The sequence below is a fragment of the Petromyzon marinus genome, unplaced genomic scaffold (genome assembly GCF_048934315.1).
Source record: "Petromyzon marinus isolate PM22_M1 ecotype Great Lakes invasive population unplaced genomic scaffold, UKy_Petmar_22M1.pri1.0 PM_G_Scaffold_20, whole genome shotgun sequence".
Classification (NCBI taxonomy): domain Eukaryota; kingdom Metazoa; phylum Chordata; class Hyperoartia; order Petromyzontiformes; family Petromyzontidae; genus Petromyzon; species Petromyzon marinus.
In genome coordinates, this window is record NW_027422762.1 from 477,879 (window position 1) to 501,560 (window position 23,682).

Sequence of the window (23,682 nt, forward strand, 5' to 3'; positions counted from 1 at the left end):
GGCAGCCGACTTTGTAGAGGCTTTGCCCGCAAGCGCACAAACCCAGTGGGGGGAATTAATGCGCCGGCTTGAACTACGCTTCGGCACGTATGATGAGGAGGAGGCGCAGGCGGCCTTAGAGGCGCGCCGCCGCCAACCCGGTGAGGATTTGCGAGATTATGCCGAGGACGTGCGCGCACTAACCCAGATCGCGCACCCGGAGTATGAGGCGAAAATAATTGATGACCTCGCCGCCGGGAAGGTACAGCGATATTTGGTGCGTACCCCGTGGTGGAAACCAAATGTAGACGGGGCGCGCCTCCCCTTCGACACCCTTGTCGAGCGCGCGCGTAAATGTGAGAAGCTCTCCGGTGAGCGCACGCAGCCCCGAGGGCGGGGACGGGAGTGCGCCATGGCGAGCTTACTCTCCGACGAGGAGGAGGAGGAGCTCGCCTTCGCGACAAGGGGATGGGCAAGGGAGCCCCCGAGACCCCGGGTGACAGTACCCGGATGGGATATACAGGCCAGCATCGGGAGGATGGAGCACAAAATGGGCCGAGATATGACCAAGCTGCAGTCCTCCGTTGAGACCAAGCTGCAGGCCTCCGTCGAGACCATCCAGTTCGAGATGGGGGAGCTGCGCTCCACGGTGGGGGGGCTAGCTGGGAGGGTATCCCGACTAGAAGCAGAGTCTGGGCAGCGGCGCACTGGGGGTAGAGGAAGCGGGCAGGGTGCCCACTACGGAGCCACCACCCCCCCCCCCCCCCCCAGGCATGTTATATGTGCGGCCGTCAGGGGCATCTCGTGAGAGACTGCCCTCAGATCGCCCGCGCTAGATATGCCGAAGGGTTAAACGCCAACGCCCCCCTAGAGAATGGACCACCTAGGGGTGCAATCGACGCGGTCCCAACACATATCGACGACAATGGGAATAATGGCGAGCGAGTGATCTTCACACAGGTTCCAGCGACAACGCCCGTGGACACGGTGACTCCTGGCGACTGGCTACGGGAGCTGGTGGCAGGAATCACGGGGGCCACGTCGCTGGTGGAAGGGCAGGTCAACAGAATGTGTACCCGGATCCTGCTGGACACGGGGGTGGTGGCCTCGCTTGTGAGCGCGGCGCACTGCAGCGCGATCGGGGTCGACGTGAGCCACCTGCAGGCCCCGGACCGCGCACTGCACACGGCGAGCGGAGCCGGAATGGGGCTCCTGGGGAGGGCCACCCTGGAGGTCCGCATAGGCCACCAGGTGTGCACCCAGGAGTTCTACGTCTCGAGTGTGCTGTGGCACAAGTGTATCGCAGGTACCGACCTCCTGGAAAAGCTGGGGCTCAACGTGCAGCCCCGCCAGCGATGCGCCACCGTGGAAGGCAGCAGGGAACGGATTCCATGCCTGGGACGGGAGCCGAATCGCCCCCGCTTCACACCCGTGGCCGCTACCCTGACGACGGCCGTCACCATCGGGCCGCTCGCCGAGATGCTGGTGCCTGTGGCGACACCCTCCACCGACCCCGCGCACCGACCATCGGGGGAGGTAATGCTAACTCCTCACCCGGAGTTGGCAAAACGATATGGGGTTGTGGGATCAGCCACGTTGGTAAACGCCGATGGGGGCCGATTGCGTGTGTTTAACCCCCACGGCACCCCGGCAATACTGCGATGGCGCACCACAGTAGCCACCGTGCACCCCCTACACGCGCGCCACTCCAACGACTCGGTATTCGCACTCTGGGCGGAGGACCCCGGTCGCCCCGAAGACCACCAGGACCTGGCCTGGCGAGTCGGCCCGACTCCCCACGCTGAGGTCGTTCCCCTGCTTGACGCGTTACACGTACCTTGGGCAGATTTACCTAAGGGAGAGGCCGATCAGCTACGCGGGTTACTGCGGGAGTACGCCGACGTGTTCAGCGAACACGATTCGGACGTGGGTCGCACAGATCTCGTTAAGCACCAAATCGACACCGGTGCCGCCCGACCCATAAAACTCCCCGCGTACCGCGTGGGCGCACCCGAACGCACCCAGATCAAAGAGGCGGTCGGGGACATGCTCCGCGATAACATAATTCAGCCCTCGGCGAGCCCCTGGTCTGCCCCGGTGGTACTAGTAATGAAAAAGGACGGGTCAACCCGGTTTTGCGTCGATTACCGCAAATTAAACGCAGTCACCCTCGGCGACGCCTTTCCCATACCGCGCATCGACGACACCTTTGACAGCCTCGCCGGAGCGCGGTATTTTTCCACCCTCGATCTCGCGTCCGGGTACTGGCAGGTGGAGATGACGGAGGAGGATCGGCCGAAAACCGCATTCACCACCCCGATGGGACTATTCGAGTTTCGAGTACTCCTGTTCGGGCTCACCAACGCGCCCGCGATGTTCCAGTAGCTGATGGAGTTGGTGATGCGGGGCTTGCAGTGGGAACAATGCCTGATTTACCTGGATGATGTGATCGTTTTCAGTAGATCTCTGTCTGAGCACTGGTCCAGGTTACGGGAGGTGTTCCAGCGACTGCGAGCGGCTCATCTCAAGCTCAAGCCCCGTAAGTGCTACATCGCACAGCGCGAGGTGGGGTACCTCGGACATCGCGTCAGCGAGGCAGGGGTGCGCACCGATCCGGACAAGGTACGCGCCGTAGTGGATTGGCCACAGCCAAAAAACCTGACAGAGATAAGATCATTTTTGGGGCTCGCCACCTATTATCGTCGATTTGTAAAGGGATTCAGCGAGATTGCACGCCCCCTCACCCAACTCACTTCCCCTAAGAACCCCTATCAGTGGACGGAGGCCTGCCAGACGGCCTTCACCACCCTCAAAGACCACCTCACCCACACCCCCACCCTGGCTTTCCCCGATTTTACCACCGACTTTATTTTGGACACTGACGCCTGCAGCAGCGGGCTGGGTGTGGTGTTGTCGCAGGTGCACGAAGGGATGGAATGGGTTATTGCGTACGCCAGCCAGAGCCTGAGCGGGGCCGAGCTGAACTACTGTGTGACCCGTCAGGAATTGTACGCTGTGATCTTCGCGTGTAAACAGTTTCGGCCGTATTTGTACGGCAGGAAATGTCGGGTGCACACGGACCATTATGCTCTGCAGTTCCTCCTCACCTTCAAGGAACCGCGGGGGCAGATGGCCCGATGGCTGGCGCAGCTGCAGGAGTACAACCTGCAAATCGAGTACCGGGCGGGACGGACGCATGCAAACGCGGATGCCTTATCACGGCGACCCGCGGTGTGTGCCAAGACGAGGGCGGAGGAGGCCTGCCCGTGCTTCATGGGGGGACGTTGCCGACAGGCAACGGACCCCCGGGAACCCGCTGAGCCTAACCCCCCCCCCGGCGAGAGAGAGTGCGGTATGCGCCACAGACCCCCACAGGTGGAGGCGCGGACCCAGTCGACCGCCCGGCAAGCGCAGGGCCCACGACTCAGGACCCAGCGGACCTATCCGCCCCGATCGGACGGATCCAGGAGGACGTCGGCTGCGCCTTCCCGAGCCTGAACGACGAGCAGCTGAGGCAGACCCAGCAGCCGGATCCGGATCTGGCGGCGGTGGAAGCGGCCCTGCGGGAGGAGAAGAGCACCCTACCAGGGCCCTGGAGCGGTTTGTATGCCCGGTTGTGTGTGCAGAACGGGGTGGTACGGGAGTTAACCGAGGCCGGCCAGCCGGGGTGCAACTGTGTTCCCGCCCAGGTGCGACCCCAGCTGCTAAGACTGGTGCACGACCACCCGCTCGGGGGCCATGACGGGGAACGGCGCACTCGTGAAACCCTGCGTCGCCAGTATCTCTGGCCCAAGTTAGCACAAGATGTGGCCGCCTGGGTACAGGGCTGCCGCGTGTGCTAGCAATGCGGGCCGAAACCAGCGCGATACCAGGTACCCCTGAGATCGTTCCGCATCAGTCGAACGAATCAACTGGTTGGGATTGACCTGCAAGGGCCATTCCCGCGATCCCACCGGGGCAACCGATATATTCTCGTAGCGGTGGAGTACTTCACACGCTATCCCATAGCGGTGGCCATCCCCGATGAGACAGACCTCGTAGTGGCCCGAGCGTTCGTGGAACACTGCGTACTGAAGCACGGGATCCCCGAACGAGTCATTACCGACCAGGGTAGTGAGTTCGAGGCAGAGCTATTCCAGGCGCTGTGCCGGGAGTTCGGGATCCAGAAGGACCGAACTACGGCGTACCACCCCCATGCAAATGGGATGGTAGAGAGGATGAACCAGACTCTAGCCAGGAAGCTTAAACGCATGGCGGCCGCGAATCAACGGGACTGGGACGAACACCTCCCCTATGCTCTGTTCGCCTACACCACCACGGTACACACATCTACGGGACAGACCCCGTTCCTAATGATGTTTGGTCGTCAGTCTCGCCTACCCACAGATCTGCTGTTCGGTGTCCCTCCGCCGCAATGGGAGGAAGGGAGCCGCCCCGTGGAGCATCTGATGGAGACCCTACGAGGAGCGAGGGGCCGGGCCTACCCGCAAGGCGAGGCCGCACACCAGAGGCAGGAGCAGGGGACCCGACCCCGAATGGAGCCCCCTTTCTACTCGGCGGGCTCTAAGGTATGGCTGCACACCCCTCGCGTCGGGGCCGGGCAGGCGGGGAAGCTAACCACCTACTGGCGGGGACCCTGGACCGTGGGACGACAGATCTCCCCCTGGACGGTACTGATTCAGGGGGGGGAGAGAGGCCGGGAGATGGTGGTCAACGTCCGGCAACTAAAACCATGGAGGGCGTCCCCAGCGAAGGAGAACCCCGCCGCTCGAGTACCCCGAAACCCCTGGGTCCCCACACCCCCCATACCCGGGGGCCTCGCACGGTATATGGGCCCCACGGAGCCCCGGGCCCCGGGGGGTCCTGACCCGGGCCAGGGAGGACGGGGACGACGGCCCCTAAATCCTACCGCCCCCGAGTTTGTCTCCCAGCCCGCAGGTGCCAAGGACCAAGGAAAACCGCTGGAGCGGAGGAGGAGACCGCCGCCCGAACTCCGGGAGACGGAGCCACCACCCCCGAGGCCGGCCACGAGGACTGGACGAGTCCCGCGGACCCCGCGGCGCTACCTCGTGGGAGCAACCCAGGCGAGGTGCTCCAGTCAACCCGGGACGGGGACTGGCACCTCGGGGGGCTATGTGGTGCCACAACAGCGAAGCCGCTCCGTTGAAACCGGGCCCGTCGCTGTGCTGCTGCGACGAGAAGCCACCCGGCTCCCATCACAGCACTTCCCCCGCCACCCTCCCCCCCCCCCCACCTAAACACACACACACTCAAGTAGGGCCTCATGGGGAGGGGAGGGGGGCACCTGCCCTGAGTTTTTACCCGAGAGGCCCCCTCGTGGGGGTGCTCCACGGTTTCTCAGGGTCAGGGAATTGGCAGGCACCCCCCCCCCCCCCCCCCAGGCCAAATGGCACTTGGCGCCGTGGCTTAACTTAGAATTAAATGACCACGGCGAACCCACTGAGAACTGCAGTGAGGAGATGCCCAAGACACACACGGACCAGCAGACAGGTGGGGAGCGGGGCAGCGTGGGTTAAGCGTCTCTACCCATGGTGCACCGCGGGCTAGCGTCTCTACCCATGATGCACCGCGGATTAACGGCCCTACCCATGATGCACCGCGGAATAATGGCCCTACCCATGATGCACCGCGGATTAACGGCCTGACCCGCGATGCACCGCGGATGGGCGGTGCGAGGGCTTTGAAAGGAGCATAAAAAGGGACGCTTTGGGGAGGCACGGGGCCATTTTTATTTGACTGGAGATCAACAGGAGGGAGGGATCGGGGAGCCGTCACCTGACTGTTACTCGCACGTCCGTGAGACGGGGCAGAGAACAGCCAGATTCTGTTTACAGCATCATCTATCCGCGACCTCCATCGCTGCGAGGTCGGACCGTAAGTACGAGGGAGAGAGGTAAGACAAAGGGACGAAATTCGGAGAGAAAATAGAGGGCAGACAGGTCCATTAAGTATCAGGGAGTAGCGAAATAGGTTAGACCGGTCCTGCTGGTCCGTACTGACACACACAGTCTAGTTCGATACTCGCGGGGAATAAAACCACTAATAGGATAAAGCTGTTTCGTGGTCACTGTGAGTGCGAGGAGGGAGACGAAGTGTTTGGTGTTCGCATATCGGTACGAGTGTGTACAGAGTGTTGTGTGTTCGTGCGCATACGCGGCTGTTTGCAGCGAATAAGGGAGTAGAACGTGCTTAGTGTCCGTACCTGTACGGTCGTTTACTGTATTGTTCAGCGCGCGCGTACCTACACGAATATCTTCGGCGGTGCCCAGCGCTCGTGTACCTGCGCAATAGCCTACAGTAGCGCTTTACGCTTGCGCGCCTGTGTGACGGGGTGGCGGGCGCGCACTCGCGCAATTGTCTAATAGCGAATTAAGCGCCTGGCGTGTGCGAATACGCAGCTGTGTAAACAGCCCGTTAAATCGGAGCAAAGTAATCGCGGCGTGTTTGTTTTGGCTTAAGCGCGTGGAGCGTGGGTGGGAGGGAATCCCACGGGGGCGCGCCGCGCCTGTTTATTCCCGTGCAGGACGGGGTTTTACTTTGCGAGCGCGCTCACCGCGACACGCCGCCGTTGAACAGGGTAGCGCATCGCGAGCGCAAAGCATACGAGCCGCTAATTAAGCTACGCAAACGCGGTCGACATCCCAGGCAGAGGTACAGGGGGGCGAGGCATTAGGGGTCGGTAGTCTGGACCTGACAGCAGCCGGGGGGGTAGCGGTGTGAGTGAAACGGGGGAGTCGGTGGGTAAAGCGGGGGACGGTAGCCCCCACAACACACACACACATAGTGTACACACACAGGTACACACACACAGGTACACACATACACAGGTACAACAACAACAACAACCGCCATTCGCCACTAAGTGGCGGTGACGTCACCACGACGCTTGTGCCAGGCTATGTGCACCCTGAGGCCACGTGAAGTGTCGAACGCCCGCTGGCAGGAGGTCACGGGGCAGACCCAGGTGCCACGGGTCGACTGACTGAGATGACTGGCTGATGCACCACCTGTGCCCCCTACTGTGCCAACCTGCTGTGCTTTAGCCACCCGGCGCTCCGCTCGCTGTTGTGAGCGTCGCTCCTCCGCCCTCCGTTGTTGTTGGAGGGCGACTGCCTCCAACTGCCCAGTAGCATCCTTCACGAGCCTCCTCCACAGAGGCCGATCTTGACACCGCTGGTACCAGTCATCGGCAAGTCCACTCAGCTCCACGTCCTCCTGTACCACATCACTCCATCTCTTCTCTAGCCCGTGCCGCGCCCGCTTAGCCCCCTCAATCCGGCCAAACAAAAGCTGTTTCGGCATGCGGTGGCTGGGCATGCGGGCTACATGACCCAGCCATCGCAGCCTTGCCTGCCGGAGGAGCTCACCGATGGGACCCTGCCCAGATCTTTCAAGGATTTGTGAGCTCCTCACACAATCCAGTCTGGTTAAACCCAGGATGGATCGTAGGCAGGTCAGCCTAAATGTTTCTAACCGGCGAAGATGTTCCATTAGGGGGGTCCACGTTTCGCAAGCGTAGAGAAGGGAGGGAATGACCGTGGCCGAGAAGACCTGAAGCTTAGTGCGGAGCGACAGACCAGGTAGCTTCCACACAGCGTTACGCAACCGATGAAAAGATATTGCCGCTCGACTGATTCGGAGTGAGACCTCTGCTGTTAAACTGGAGCCAGTCATAAGCACACTGCCCAGGTATGGGAAACTCTCCACTCTCTCCACAACTGCCCCATCACCGATTGGGAGTTGTGGGGGTGGAGTGTCCGATGGTACAAAATACCCAGGCAGGTGCTTAGTTTTGGTGGGGCTGATGGTAAGGCCCCACCTCTTAGTGGCACGCTCCAGTCTCAGCAGCAGCGTCTCCAACTCCTCCTCTGACTGAGCAGCTATTACCAAGTCATCAGCATACATAACGTGGTTGAGCAATAGGGAGCCATCCCTTGACCGCACCCGGGCATCGATTAGCCTCCCATTATATCTGTACCATATGGAGATTCCCCCGGTACAGCTATTGAAGGCTTCACGAACTACGTGGTCAAAATAGATGTTAAATAATGTGGGAGCCAGAGGACATCCCTGTCGCACCCCAAGGTGTACAGGGAATGGCTCTGACTCCCGGCCACGTAGTTTTACCCGGGCCCGCTCACCATCATGAAGGTCCTTAATGATCGTGAGCAGAGGGTCAGGTACTCCAAAAGCACGAAGAACGACCCAGAGCCCAGGCCTACTGATGGTATCATAGGCCTTGACCAGGTCAATAAAGCAGAGATGTAGGTCTTGTTGGAATTCCCTACACCTCTGCTGTAGCAGACGGACAGAAAATATGGCATCCGTGCAGGACCGCCCTTTCCTGAAACCGCATTGGGGCTCCGCAAGCCTCTCCTCAGCGTGCCTGGCAAGGCACGCTGAGGAGAGGCAAGGCACACACAGGTACACACACACAGGTACACACACACAGGTACACACACACACAGGTACACACATACACAGGTACACACACAGGTACACACACACAGGTACACACACACAGGTACACACATACACAGGTACACACACAGGTACACACAGGTACACACACACAGGTACAGACACACACAGGTACACACACACAGTGTACACACACAGGTACACACACACACAGGTACACACACACAGGTACACACACACACAGGTGCACACACACAGGTACACACACAGGTACACACACACACACACAGGTACACACACAGGTACACACACACAGGTACACACACAGGTACACACACAGGTAGACACACACACAGGTACACACACAAACAGGTACACACACAGGTACACACACACAGGCACACATACAGGTACACACACACAGGTACACACACAGGTACACACACAGGTACACACACACAGGTACACACACAGGTACACACACACACAGGCCCACACACAGGTAGACACACACACAGGTACACACACAGGTACACACACAGGCACACACACACAGGTACACACACAAACAGGTACACACACACAGTTACACACACACACGTACACATACAGGTGAGCATCACACCCACACACGATAGTCGATCATGTTCAATTCTCATGTAATAAAAGTAGGAATCGATTCATTAAGATTCATTTTCGACCACTTAATTCTCATGTTATCCGAACGGAAATCGATTTAATTAGCTTAATCAACTGTATATCGATTCCCATGTTATCCCAATAAAAATCGACTCTATACATCCATTACTCTACAATAATCGATTCCTAATGTTATCCCATTAAGAATTGATGCGAGTATAGTTAATCGAACCGGGAATCGAATTTCTCTGCACGTGACTAAATATCGCTCCATGGCGATGCGTCAACTCGTCTCTAGACTTGGCCTATTCTTCCTCTTCCTCCTGCTCCTCCTCCACCTCGTCACGTGGTGCAGCAGCCACGGTGAGCCGGGCCGGTCGATACATCGGGTGCCAGGTTGTGGTGGACGTGGGGAGCGGTGGTGCAGTGGTTAGCGCACTGTGTGAGTGAGTGTGTGGGGAGCGGTGGTGCAGTGGTTAGCGCACTGTGTGAGTGAGTGGTAAGCGGTGGTGCAGTGGTTAGCGCACTGTGTGTGTGTGTGGGGAGCGGTGGTGCAGTGGTTAGCGCACTGTGTGTGTGTGGGGAGCGGTGGTGCAGTGGTTAGCGCACTGTGTGTGTGTGGGGAGCGGTGGTGCAGTGGTTAGCGCACTGTGTGTGTGGGGAGCGGTGGTGCAGTGGTTAGCGCACTGTGTGAGTGAGTGTGGGGAGCGGTGGTGCAGTGGTTAGCGCACTGTGTGAGTGTGTGGGGAGAGGTGGTGCAGTGGTTAACGCACTGTGTGTGTGTGGGGAGCGGTGGTGCAGTGGTTAGCGCACTGTGTGAGTGAGTGTGGGGAGCGGTGGTACAGTGGTTAGCGCACTGTGTGTGAGTGTGGGGAGCGGTGGTGCAGTGGTTAGCGCACTGTGTTTGTGTGGGGAGCGGTGGTGCAGTGGTTAGCGCACTGTGTGAGTGTGGGGAGCGGTTGTGCAGTGGTTAGCGCACTGTGTGTGTGTGGGGAGCGGTGGTGCAGTGGTTAGCGCACTGTGTGTGAGTGTGGGGAGCGGTGGTGCAGTGGTTAGCGCACTGTGTTTGTGTGGGGAGCGGTGGTGCAGTGGTTAGCGCACTGTGTGTGAGTGTGGGGAGCGGTGGTGCAGTGGTTAGCGCACACTGAGTGCCGTTTGCCCATCTCCCCAGCCCCGGCTTCCCCACTGAATGTGCGCGTGGAGTCTCGAGACCTGCTGACACAACTCCGCTGGGAACCAGCTAACGTGAACCCCGCCACCAGCAGCGTCACCTACAGAGTGGAGAGCAAACGGTGAGATGCTCGCCCACTCACTCACCCACTCACTCACTCACCCACTCACCCACTCACTCAGTCACTCACCCACTCACTCACTCACACACTCAACCACCCACTCACTCACTCACACACTCAACCACCCACTCACTCACTGACTCACCCACTCACTCACCCACCTACTCACTCACCCACTCACTCACTGACTGACTCACTCGCCCACTCACCCACTCACCCACTCACCCACCTACCTACTCTCTCACCCACCCACTCACTCACTGACTCACTCACTCACCCAGCCACTCACTCACCAACTCACTCACTCATCCACCCACTCACTCACTGACTCACTCGCCCACTCACCCACTCACGCATCCACTTACTCACCCACTCTCTCACTCGCCCACTCTCTCACTCACTCACCCACCCACCCACTCACTCACCCACTCCTCACTACCTCCTCCCCGTGTCTCTGTCTGTGCAGCTATGGACGAGCCCACTGGCGGACCGTCTGCGCTGCCACAACAGAGACTCGGTGCGATGTCTCCTCAGCTCTGCGGCATCCCGGTGACCGCTATCACCTGCGCGTCAGAGCCACCGTTTCATCGTCATCACCGGTGGCCTCACCAATCTCCTTGCCCTGGGTCGTGGTTGAGGTCTTACCCTTGAAGACAAGTCAGTGGCTTTGTCTATGTGTGTGTGTGTGTCTGTGTGTGTGTGTCTGTGTGTTTGTGTGTGTCTGTGTGTCTGTCTCTGTCTGTGTGTATGTCTGTGTATTTGTCTGTGTGTCTGTCTCTGTATGTCTGTGTGTATGAGTCTCTCTGTGCGAGTGTCTCTGTGTGTATGTCTGTGTGTAAAGTGTCTGTATGTGAGTGTCTCTGTGTCTCTGTGTGTGTGTCTATGTCTCTGTGTGTGTCTGCCTGTGTGTATGTGTGTATGTGTCTGTGTGTGAGTGTCTCTGTGTGAGTGTGTCTCTGTGTGTGAGTGTCTCTGTGTGAGTGTCTCTGTGCGTGTCTCTGTGTGAGTGTCTCTGTGTGTGAATGTCTCTGTGTATTGTCTCTGTGGGAGAGTCTCTGTGTGTGTGTCTGTGTGTGTCTATGTGTGTCTCTATGTGTGCGTGTCTCTTTGTGTGTCTCTCTGTGTGTGTCTCTGTGTGTATGTGTCTGTGTGTGAGTGTCTCTGTGTGAGTGTGTCTCTGTGTGTCTGTGAGTGTCTCTGTGTGTGAGTGCCTCTTTGTGTGTCTCTATGTGTGTGTGTGTCTCTGTGTGAGTGTCTCTGTGTGAGTGTCTCTGTGTGAGTGTCTCTGTGTGTCTCTGTCTGTGTGTATGTGTGTCTGTGTGTGTGTGTGTCTCTGTGTGTGTCTGTGTGTGTGTCTGTGTGTATGTCTGTGTATTTGTCTGTGTGTCTGTCTCTGTATGTCTGTGTGTATGAGTCTCTCTGTGCGAGTGTCTCTGTGTGTGTCTGTCTGTGTGTATGTGTGTCTGTGTGTGTGTGTGTGTGTCTGTGTGTCTGTGTGTGGGTGTGTCTGTGTGTCTCTGTCTCTGTGTGTGTGTATGTCTGTGTATTTGTCTGTGTGTCTGTCTCTGTATGTCTGTGTGTATGAGTCTCTCTGTGCGAGTGTCTCTGTGTGTGTATGTCTGTGTGTAGAGTGTCTGTATGTGAGTGTCTCTGTGTCTCTGTGTGTGTGTCTATGTCTCTGTCTGTGTCTGCCTGTGTGTATGTGTCTGTGTGTGAGTGTCTCTGTGTGAGTGTGTCTCTGTGTGTGAGTGTCTCTGTGTGAGTGTCTCTGTGCGTGTCTCTGTGTGAGTGTCTCTGTGTGTGAATGTCTCTGTGTATTGTCTCTGTGGGAGAGTCTCTTTGTGTGTATGTCTGTGTGTGTCTCTGTGTGTCTGTGTGTGTCTCTATGTGTGAGTGTCTCTTTGTGTGTCTCTCTGTGTGTGTCTCTGTGTGTATGTGTCTGTGTGTGAGTGTCTCTGTGTGAGTGTGTCTCTGTGTGTCTCTGTGTGTCTGTGAGTGTCTCTGTGTGTGAGTGTCTCTTTATGTGTCTCTATGTGTGTGTGTGTCTCTGTGTGAGTGTCTCTGTGTGAGTGTCTCTGTGTGTCTCTGTCTGTGTGTATGTGTGTCTGTGTGTGTGTGTGTCTGTGTGTGTCTGTGTGTGTGTCTGTGTGTGTGTGTCTGTGTGTGTGTCTGTGTGTCTCTGTCTCTGTGTGTGTATATGTCTGTGTGTAGAGTGTCTGTATGTGAGTGTCTCTGTGTCTCTGTGTGTGTGTCTATGTCTCTGTGTGTGTTTGCCTTTGTGTATGTGTGTCTGTGTGTGTCTCTGTGTGTCAGTGTCTCTGTGTGAGTGTCTCTGTGTGTGTGTGTCTCTGTCTGTGTGTGTCTCTGTGTGTCTCTGTGTGTCTCTGAGTGTCTCTGTGTGAGTGTCTCTGTGAGTGTCTCTGAGTGTCTCTGTGTGAGTGTCTCTCTGTGTGTCTCTGTGTGTCTCTGAGTGTCTCTGTGTGAGTGTCTCTGTGTGTCTCTGTGTGTCTCTGAGTGTCTCTGTGTGAGTGTCTCTGTGAGTGTCTCTGAGTTTCTCTGTGTGAGTGTCTCTCTGTGTGTCTCTGTGTGTCTCTGAGTGTCTCTGTGTGAGTGTCTCTGTGTGAGTGTCTCTGTGTGAGTGTCTCTGAGTGTCTCTGTGTGTCTCTGTGTGTGTCTCTGTGTGTCTCTGTGTGAGTGTCTCTGAATGTCTCTGAGTGTCTCTGTGTGTTTCTGAGTGTCTCTGTGTGAGTGAGACGTCATCTCCCCCCCCCCCCCCGTGTCTCAGCTGTGCTCAGCGCTCCTACGGTCACCATGATGCTCCACAAGAACGCGACGGTGGAGGAGGAGGAGGGTGGTGATGGTGGTGAGGAGAAGGAGGAGTGTGGTAGTGAGGGTGAGGATGAGGTCTACAAAGATGACGACGATGGCTACGACGATGATGACTACGATGATGATGATGAGGGTGTTGGCGCCGACGGTGATGGGGCTGACGGCGATGGCGACGACGATGGGTACTATGACGACGATGACGACGAGGGAGAGCCGAAGGCGTGGGAGCTCTCCGTGGGGGTCTCCATGAGGAGTGGGTGGAGGAGGAGGATGGCGCAGTGTGACGTGCTGTACCACCTGCAGGCAGAGGTCTCCACACGGAGGGGCGTGACGAGCACGGTGAGAGTGGGTGGGTGGGTAGGTGAGTGGGTGGGTAGGTGAGTGAGTGGGTGGGTGGGTGAGTGGGTGATTGAGCTGCTGAGTGAGCGGGTGGGTGGGTGGGTGAGCGGGTGGGTGAGTGAGTGGTGGGTGAGTGGGTGGGTGATTGAGCGGGTGAGCGGGTGGGTGGGTGAGTGGGTGAGTGGTTGAGTGGGTGAGTGGGTGGTTGAGTGGGTGAGTGGTGATGCTACTACTACTACTGATGATGATGATGATGCTCAGGTTAACACGTAGTTGGCGTACGCGACCAATATCCATAAGAGGTTTTTGGGTTAGGTCGCGTAAATATATAAATGTTGTGTCGTTAAAACCCGCCACCACCCGACACAGCCAACTAGTAAGGGTTGTCACGTAAACAGAACGTGCCAATTCGTCACTAGTGCAACACTAGTGTGTAGTGTATAGTGTAGTGTACTAGTACAGCACACCAGTTGTGTGTTGGAGAGCCAAGCCACAACATTTACAGTCTGAGTACCGTGACGTTTTGCCGGTAATTACAACAAGCTTCATCAGGCGACAGACAGATTTGTGAAGTCTTCCTGTTTCGTTCCTTATATAGAGGCCTAGATGTGGTGACCACCCTTCTGCGCTCTTGCACAATCATGGGTGGGGGGGGGGTGATTACTGAGGCAAGGCACATGAGGCATGTGCATTATGCAAGCCCTTTGCACTTGTCTTTCCTGTCTATTGTGTTGAATAAAATAGCCCTACCAACAATAATCCCTGCTGAAGTACGCCGCCCTTTGTAGGCATGCATTTAACTAATGTATTATTTGATGATTCGCTTACACGCAGCACTAAGACGGTAGCTATCCGAACGGTTAAAGTTATTTCGATTTGGTTCTATTGGGTAAAGTCACGTAGGTGAAAATAAAATAACAAAAAATCACGACGTTTCGGCCACAACACAAGCGGCCTTCATCAGGTGAAAGGACGAGAGTATGGATCCTAGCAGTCACGAAAGCTTTAAATCTAGAATTATTTCGATTTCTTTCAATTTCGATAGATTCTCTAATTAGTCTTGGCCAGTAGGAGCTAGTTTTGCACAAAACTTCAACATCAAAATCAATGGAGTGTGTCATTGTTGGCACGCGTGTTCTGCTACTGCTGACAGTTGTGTTTGGGAGAATTTAATGTTTCTCTGGTGTTCTTTTAGTCTCGTGCTGATCATTCGTCCTGTTTGCCCAACATAACATTTACCACACGTGCAGTTAATCCTGTACCACACCTTCTGTTGATAGCTTCGGTAATACATGTTTTGTAGCAGATATTAAATTCTGTATTTTATGTACCGTGCCAAATCTGACTCGGATGTTTTGTTTTCCCAAACATGTGGCGGGTTCATCAGCTACTCCCGCAATGTACGGTATTTTGATCGTTTTAATTACTTGGGCGGTTTCAATGCTCTTGTTATTTGATGTGGTTTTGGTATTCAATGCCCTCTTTATTTGTGCATCATCGTAACCGTTCATTTGCAGCGCTTCTTTAACATGTTCAATTTCACTTCTCAGACTGTCACCATCTGACACTTTCTTAGCTCGATGAATGAGCGACTTGACAAGAGCAGATTTCTGTTGCGGGGTGAAGGTTGTGACTCTGCATTCAGATAGGCGTCAGTACGAGTTTTATTTTGGTAAATACTGAGTGTTATTGTGTCACTTCTACCCCGTCTGAGCCGAATGTCCAGAAATGCCAACTCTTTGGTTGTTTGGGTAAAGAAATGTTGGAGTTCTGTCAGCCTCTGTCAGCTTCATGGTGAGACGATTTAGAAATGCGTTCAGTGTATCTTTGCTGTGTGCTCAGACCACCAATGTGTCATCCACATAACCAGGGACACTAAAGCCTTCTGCTTGCCACTGCCAGGAGCGCTTTGTTGGGTGCCGCTACCGCCACCCGGTGCCTCCGCCTGGCGGCAAGGATGAGTACTGCGTCCGCGTGAGAGTCGTAGCTCGCTACCCACGGTGGAAGACAGGGGAGTGGTCTCCACCGTCGTGTGTCTCCGTCCCTCCACCGCACAGTGCCGTAGGTGAGTGGGTGGGTGGGTGAGTGGCTGAGTGAGTGGGTGGATGAGTGGGTGGGTGGGTGGGTGAGTGGCTGAGTGAGTGGGCGAGTAAGTGAGTGAGTGGGTGGGTGAGTGGGTGGGTGAGTGGGTGGGTGAGTGATTGGGTGGGATGGTGAGTGATTGGGTGAGTAGTTGAGTGGGTCAGTGGGTGAGTGGGTGGGTAAGTGGTTAAGTGGGTGCGTGAGTGGTTGAGTGAGTGGGTGGGTGAGTGATTGGGTGGGCGAGTGATTGGGTGGGTGAGTGAGTGGGTGGGTGAGTGATTGGGTGAGTAGTTGAGTGAGTTGGTGCGTTAGTGGGTGGGTGAGTAGTTGACTGAGTGGGTGGGTAAGTGGTTGAGTGAGTGGGTGCGTGAGTGGTTGAGTGGGTAGGTGGGTGAGTGAGTGGGTGGGTGAGTCGGTGGGTGAGTGGGTGGGTTAGTGGTTGAGTGAGTGGGTGCGTGAGTGGTTGAGTGGGTAGGAGGGTGAGTGAGTGGGTGGGCGAGTGCCGCACCCGTTTAGCCCCCTCTATCCGGCCTAACAAAAGCTGTTTAGGCATGCGGTGGCTGGGCATGCGGGCTACATGACCCAGCCAACACAGCCTTGCCTGCCGGAGGAGCTCACCGATGGGACTTTGTCCAGATTTTTCTGGGATTTGTGAGCTCACACAATCCAGCCTGGTTAAACCCAGGATGGATTGTAGGCAGGCCAGCGTAAATGTTTCCAACCGGCGAAGATGTTCCATTAGGGGAGTCCACTTTTCGCAAGCGTAGAGAAGGGAGGGAATGACTGTGGCCGAGAAGACCTGAAGATTCGTGCAGAGTGACAGACCAGGTAGCTTCCACACAGTGTTACGCAACCGATGAATAGATAATGCCGCTCGACTGATTCAGAGTGAGACCTTTGCTGTCCAACCGGAGCCAGTCATGAGCACACTGCCCAGGTATGGGAAACTCTCCACTCTCTCCACAACTCAATCACCGATTGGGAGTTGTGGGAGTGGATTGTCCAATGGTACAAAATACCCAGGCAGGTGCTTAGTTTTGGTGGAACTGATGGTTAAGGCCCCACCTCTCAGTGGCAAGCTCCAGGTTTAGCAGCAGCGCCTCCAACTCCTCCTCTGAATGAGCAGCTATTACCAGATCATCGGCATACGCAACGTGGTTGAGCAATAGAGAGCCATCCCTCGACCCCACCTGGGCATCGATCAGCCTCCCATTTTATCTGTGTAATGGGTTCCGGAGACACTTCGGATAGGAAACTCCTTTATTACAACACAGCACTCCCACAGTCCTCCTGATACACTGCTACAGCCTAGGCACACGGCCTGCTCCTAGCGTGCCGTGACACTGCCTACGCCGTGGGCTCCTCCGCTGTGACCACCCTAGGGGAGGCTACCCTGACCCCACCCAGCCAAGGTGACCACCCTAGGGGAGGCGACCCCTGACCCCAGCCAGCCAAGGTGACCACCCTAAGGGAGGCGACCCCTGACCCCACCCAGCCAAGGTGCGGGTCCAGACTCTGGCTGCCTCGGACCTCACCCTTACAAGGGCGTGGGGCCGGGAGTCCCAGAGTCACACCACCGGCCCAGAGTCCCACCACCGGCCCAGAGTCCCACCACCGGCCCAGAGTCCCACCACTGGCCCAGAGTCCCACCACTGGCCCAGAGTCCCACCACTGGCCCAGAGTCCCACCACTGGCCCAGAGTCCCACCACTGGCCCAGAGTCTCACCACAGTCCCAGAGTCCCACCACTGACCCAGAGTCCCACCACTGGCCCAGAGTTCCACCACCGGCCAAGAGTCCAACCACCACTGGCCCAGAGTCCCACCACTGGCCCAGAGTCCCACCACTGGCCCAGAGTCCCACCACCGGCCCAGAGTCCCACCACCACTGGCCCAGAGTCCCACCACCACCGGCCCAGAGTCCCACCACTGACCCAGAGTCCCACCACTGGCCCAGAGTCCCACCACCGGCCCAGAGTCCCACCACTGGCCCAGAGTCCCACCACTGGCCCAGAGTCCCACCACTGGCCCAGAGTCCCACCACTGGCCCAGAGTCCCACCACTGGCCCAGAGTCTCACCACAGTCCCAGAGTCCCACCACTGACCCAGAGTCCCACCACTGGCCCAGAGTCCCACCACTGGCCCAGAGTCCCACCACTGGCCCAGAGTCTCACCACAGTCCCAGAGTCCCACCACTGACCCAGAGTCCCACCACTGGCCCAGAGTCCCACCACTGGCCCAGAGTCCCACCACCAGCCCAGAGTCCCACCACCACTGGCCCAGAGTCCCACCACCACCGGCCCAGAGTCCCACCACTGACCCAGAGTCCCACCACTGGCCCAGAGTCCCACCAACGGCCCGCACGGCGTCCCGGCCCTTACAAGTGTTGAGGCGTAAATGACGACTCGGAGGAAGATCTTCATGTAGGGGCTTGCGCCAGTTGTTTTATTAAAGACTTCTCTTCACACACCACGACTCCGTGTACTGCACGCTCACTGCCTACACTCCACACCCCAGGGGAAGGGTACTGGGGAGGTCCCTAGCACACCCACAGGCTACCCTAGCCCGGTGCTAATCTCCCCCTACCCTGGGTCCCATCGCTCCCCCAGGGGAAGGGTACTGGGGAGGTCCCTAGCACACCCACAGGCTACTCTAGCCTGGTGCTAATTTCCACCTACCCTGGGTCCCAACTCCCAACTTCACACGTTCCTGGCTCCCCGCCAACAACCTCGGAACACGTCACGGGGTCCCAGCCTAAATATCCCAGGGGGACATGACGTCACCGTCCCGGTCCCCTGTCCGTGCCGGAGGGCGAGCGCGACGTGACGTCACCAACTACCGCCTTGCACAAGGACGGCGGGGCGAGGGGGTCCAGGGTCCTATCAAGCTGCCGCCAGTCTTCGTTCTTCGGCTGCGCCTGGCTCCAGATCGGCTGGGGAGGTCCCCTCTGGTGCCTCCTGCCCACCGAGGGGTGGGGCTGTCTGGGGTCCTGAGCCCCCAGCAGCCCCTCCCCTCTTGGGCTGCCGCTGCAGCCCCTCCCCTGACGGTTCGATGCACCGCCGTCACATCTATGGCGCTACGTCTGTACCAGATGGAAATTCCTCTGGTCTGGTACGGCCATCGAAGGCTTCACGAACTGCGTGGTCGAAATAGATGTTAAATAATGTGGGAGCCAGAGGACATCCCTGTCACACCCCAAGGTGGACAGGGAATGGCTCCGACTCCCGGCCACGTAGTTTTACCCGGGCCCGCTCACCATCATGAAGGTCCTTAATAATCGTGAGCAGAGGGTCAGGGACTGCAAAAGCACGAAGAACAACCCAGAGCCCAGGCCTACTGATGGTATCATAGGCCTTGACTAGGTCAATAAAGCAGAGATGTAGGTCTTGTTGGAATTCCCTACACCTCTGCTGTAGCAGACGGACAGAAAATATGGCATCTGTGCAGGACCGCCCTTTCCTGAAACCACATTGGGGCTCCGCAAGCCTCTCCTCAGCATGCCTGGCAAGGCGGTGTTGAATAGACACACAGACAGACACACACAGACACACAGACAGACAGCCACACACAGACAACAACAACCGCCATTCGCCACTAAGTGGCGGTGACGTCACCACGACGCTTGTGCCAGGACATGTGCACCTTGAGGCCACGTGGAGTGTCAAACGCCCGCTGGCAGGTCACGGGGCAGACCCAGGTACCACGGGTCGACTGACTGAGATAACTGGCTAATGCACCACCTGTGCCCCCTACTGTGCCAACCTGCTGTGCTTTAGCCACCCGGCGCTCCGCTCGTTGTTGTGAGCGTCGCTCCTCCGCCCTCCGTTGTTGTTCGAGGGCAACTACCTCCAACTGCCCAGTAGCGTCCTTCACGAGCCTCCACCACAGAGGCTGATCTTGACACCGCTGGTACCAGTCATCGGCAAGTCCACTCAGCTCCACGTCCTCCTGTACCACATCACTCCATCTCTTCTCCAGTCCATGCTGCGCCCGTTTAGCCCCCTCGATACGGCCGAACAAAAGCTGTTTCGGCATGCGGTGGCAGGGCATGCGGGCTACATGACTCAGCCAGCCCAGCATACAGACACACACACAGACAGACACACACACATACACAGAGAAGTGATTAAGACCAAAACCTCCTCCTCCTCACTAACCTCATCCAACAACACTGCTCAGCATCCCACTCTGTCTGTGTCTCTCTGTCAGTCTCTCTCTGTTTCTCTGTCTGTATCTGTCTCTCTGTCTGTATCTGTCTCACTGTGTCTCTCTGTTTCCCCGTGTCTGCCTACCCATGTCTACCCGTATCTCCCCGCGTCTCACCGAATCTCCTCGTGTCCCCAATCCCGTAGCCATCACCACCACCACCACCGCCGCCACCACCACCGCCACCACCACCACCAATGCCACCACCACCACCACCGCCACCACCACCAATGCCACCACCACCGCCACCACCACCACCGCCGCCACCACCACCACCGCCGCCACCACCACCGCCGCCACCACCACCGCCGCCGCCACCACCGCCGCCACCGCCGCCACCATCACCACCGCCGCCACCACCACCATCACCACCATCCCATCCACCTCCCGCTCCTCCTCACCCTCGTCCACAGTGCCTACGGGAGACGAGGCGACGCTCCCCGCCAGCAGCAGCACTATCTACCCCATCAGCTTGACGGTGGCCATGACGGTGCTGGTGCTGGCGGTGCTGGTGCTGTTCCCCTTGCTGGTGTGCGCCGTGCAGGGCAGACGGAACGCCGGCAAGCGTCCCGGTGAGCGGCGGTGGCGTTGCGGTGGCTACGTAGATGTTGACTGCCTCGCTTGGTACACGGGAGGGCGTGGGCTACTTCCCCGCCCCTGACACCCGTATATTTGGAGTTTGCGGTGTCTCCCTCATCATCATCATCGTCATCATGGTGGCTATGAGATGGTTACTACCTCGCCTGGATCATCTACATCATTAGACCTCCTTTGCCAGTACCAAAAAGGGGAAAAACCCTATTATTATTACCTCGCCTGGTACGCAGGAGGTCGTGGGTCCTATCCCGACCCTGACACTTCCTGTGTCTCTACGCGTTCAGAGCCATTTGGCTGCTGCTCCTTATTTGCCACCCGACAACGATGATGATGACGATGATGATGACGACGATGATGATGATGATAATGATGATGACGACGATAACGATGATGACGATAATGATGACGATGATGACGATAATGATGACGATGATGACGATAAGCCACTGAGTTGAGCTGTCACTTGTGGTAGCCGGTGTAGCTTCTACAAAACAAGTGACGTAGTAGCACAGCGGGGGGCTTACCTGGTAAGATACACAATATTTGTCTATATTTATTTTTATTGATTTGTTAACCTTTGCTATACCTGGCATGTGCCGATGGCGCGTGACATGTCAGCGTGACGAGTTTGCGTGACGTGTTTGCTGTTGTAACGTTCTGACCCCCGTACCCCCGACCGTACATTTGTGGATTCCGCCTCCTCCTGCTGCTACAACATGAACACAATATTCCCATTGTGTTCAAAGTCGAATTTGTTTTTGTGTTAAGTGGCGTCAATATATAAACGCTGTGTCGTAAAACCCGCCACCACCTGACGCAGCCAATTAGTCAGGTTTAGTGTCACGTAAACAAAACGTGCCAATTAGTTACGAGTTTACAGTGTAGTGTATAGTGTAGTGGACAGTGCAGTGTACTGTCCAGTGTAGTGTACAGTGTAGTGTAGTGTACAGTGTAGTGTACAGTGTAGTATACTTGTTCAGTACTAACCGGTAGTGTGTTGTAGAGTAAACCCACGACAACGTTCACAATTCAAGTACCTGGTGACACCTCACCGGTAATTACAACAACCACAACCGGCATCATCAACATTATCATCGGGCCTGATGATGCTGCTGCTGCTGGCTGTTGTTTCGAGTTCCGTGCCTCCTGAGTGTTTTCTCCCCACCCTGCGTGATATTCTCGTTCCCCGGCGAACGAGCGAGGGGGGAACGCCCCAGGCCTGGTCCCCAAGCCTGATATTGTCTCTGCCGAGTGCAGGTAGCCACCGCCGCTGTCGCCACCGCCACCACCGCCGCCACCGCTGCCACCGCTGCCACCGCCGCCGCCACCGCCGCGGTGGAGCAGAAATCGGAACTTTAGGACCTCGTCCCCGCCCCCGGTTGACACCGCCGGATGAAAGCCGCTCCCCAAGTCGTCGCCACACCAATCACACCGCACGGTGGTTAGGAGATGTCGACCACCTCGCCTGGCACGCGGGAGGTCGTGGGTTCCATCCCGACCCCTGACGATGCCTGCCGCCGCTGGATATTTCTGAGTTTGTCCCATAGACTCACCACACAGAGACCCATAGACTCACCACACAGAGACCCACAGACTCATCACACAGAGACCCACAGACTCACCACACAGAGACCCACAGACTCACCACACAGAGACCCACAGACTCATTACACAGAGACCCATAGACTCACCACACAGACCCAAAGACTCACCACACAGAGACTCATAGACTCACCACACATAGACACCCAGACTCACCACACAGAGACCCATAGACTCACCACACAGAGACCCACAGACTCACCACACAGAGACCCACAGACTCATCACACAGAGACCCATAGACTCACCACACAGAGACCCAAAGACTCACCAGACTCGCACAACTTTATCCATGGCCCGGTGGGTGGTGGTGGTGAGGCTGTGTGCGTTGTTGGGGCGCGTGCACGATGCATCTTCCAGAACGATCCGAGAGAGTCGACAGAGAATCATCGTCCGTTCGACTTGCCCCCACCCAGGGGGGGGGGGGGGGGGTGGGGTGGGTGGGGGCGCTTTGCGCGTCACGGTTCTGTTTGACGTCGCCACGTGGCCCGGCGTTGGTTGTGGGTCACGTGGTCTGTCGTGGCAACGTCCCCTCTCTCCCTGCCTGCCTGCCCCCAGACTGAAGGGGGCATGGCAGCTGTTTTGTTGTTTGCTGGAGACATCGCGGTGGTGGTGGTGGTGACGATAATAAAGGTGGCGAGTTCACTTACCTGGGCTGGAACTCCTCCTCCTCTATACAGGTGGACGCGTGATGTTGTGCACGGGACTTGAACTATAAACGGAGCGTTTTATTTTTGCCGGGTAAGGCCCTCATTGAGATGCGGCGTAGCTCTCTTTCAGAAGGCCCTGACCTGGCCGTTACAAATCATAGCTCTAGCAATTCGGTTTATTATCATCGTCGTCGTCATCATCACGTGGACCTTTAGAGCAGTTGGCAAATACTCGACAACTCACGTTTCTCAAATGTGGAGGGGAAAACCAGAGGGCCCGGAAAAAAATCCACGCGACAAAAGGGACAGAGACAAAGTCTATACAGCAGCAGCAGCGGGCATCAGGGTCGGCATGGAACCCACGACACCCAGACCCAGGGCTTGAATGCAGGGTGTCAGTGTCTCTGACACGGCCATTATGAACCCACTGAGAGAGAGACACCCAGACCCAGGGCTTGAACCCAGGGTCTCAGTGTCTCTGACACGGCCATTATGAACCCACTGAGAGAGACACCCAGACCCAGGGCTTGAACCCAGGGTGTCAGTGTCTCTGACATGGCCATTATGAACCCACTGAGAGAGAGAGACACCCAGACCCAGGGCTTGAACCCAGGGTGTCAGTGTCTCTGACACGGCCATTATGAACCCACTGAGAGAGACACCCAGACCCAGGGCTTGAACCCAGGGTGTCAGTGTCTCTGACACGGCCATTATGAACCCACTGACAGAGAGAGACACCCAGACCCAGGGCTTGAACCCAGGGTGTCAGTGTCTCTGACACGGCCATTATGAACCCACTGAGAGAGAGAGACACCCAGACCCAGGGCTTGAACCCAGGGTCTCAGTGCCTCTGACATTATGAACCCACTGAGAGAGAGACACCCAGACCCAGGGCTTGAACCCAGGGTGTCAGTGTCTCTGACACGGCCATTATGAACCCACTGAGAGAGAGACACCCAGACCCAGGGCTTGAACCCAGGGTCTCAGTGTCTCTGACACGGCCATTATGAACCCACTGAGAGAGAGA

General features: G+C 57.0%; 1 protein-coding gene across 3 annotated transcripts; it reads left to right on the top strand.

Moving 5' to 3' along the window:
• Positions 1 to 9,287: 9,287 nt before the first annotated feature.
• Positions 9,288 to 22,438, top strand: LOC142912391 (uncharacterized). Of its 3 annotated transcripts, none has more exons than XM_076060561.1 (8): positions 9,288 to 9,423; positions 10,232 to 10,352; positions 10,819 to 11,009; positions 13,138 to 13,520; positions 14,908 to 14,925; positions 15,423 to 15,585; positions 19,953 to 20,378; positions 21,661 to 22,438. In XM_076060561.1, exons 1-8 carry the CDS (start codon positions 9,333 to 9,335, stop codon positions 21,906 to 21,908), a joined length of 1,641 nt encoding a protein of 546 aa, XP_075916676.1. In that variant the 5' UTR covers positions 9,288 to 9,332; the 3' UTR covers positions 21,909 to 22,438. The 3 variants fall into 3 exon arrangements, with proteins under 3 accessions (XP_075916676.1, XP_075916679.1, XP_075916678.1); XM_076060564.1 differs by having other exon boundaries at positions 20,220 to 20,378; XM_076060563.1 differs by lacking the exon at positions 14,908 to 14,925.
• The last annotated feature ends 1,244 nt before the right edge of the window (positions 22,439 to 23,682 follow it).

Coding starts and splice junctions, on each gene's coding strand:
- LOC142912391 (XM_076060561.1), top strand. CDS start 9,333: ATGGCGATGCGTCAACTCGTCTCTAGACTTGGCCTATTCTTCCTCTTC. Junction 10,353..10,818: donor TACAGAGTGGAGAGCAAACG/GTGAGATGCTCG, acceptor CTGTCTGTGCAG/CTATGGACGAGCCCACTGGC. Junction 11,010..13,137: donor GGTCTTACCCTTGAAGACAA/GTCAGTGGCTTT, acceptor CCCGTGTCTCAG/CTGTGCTCAGCGCTCCTACG.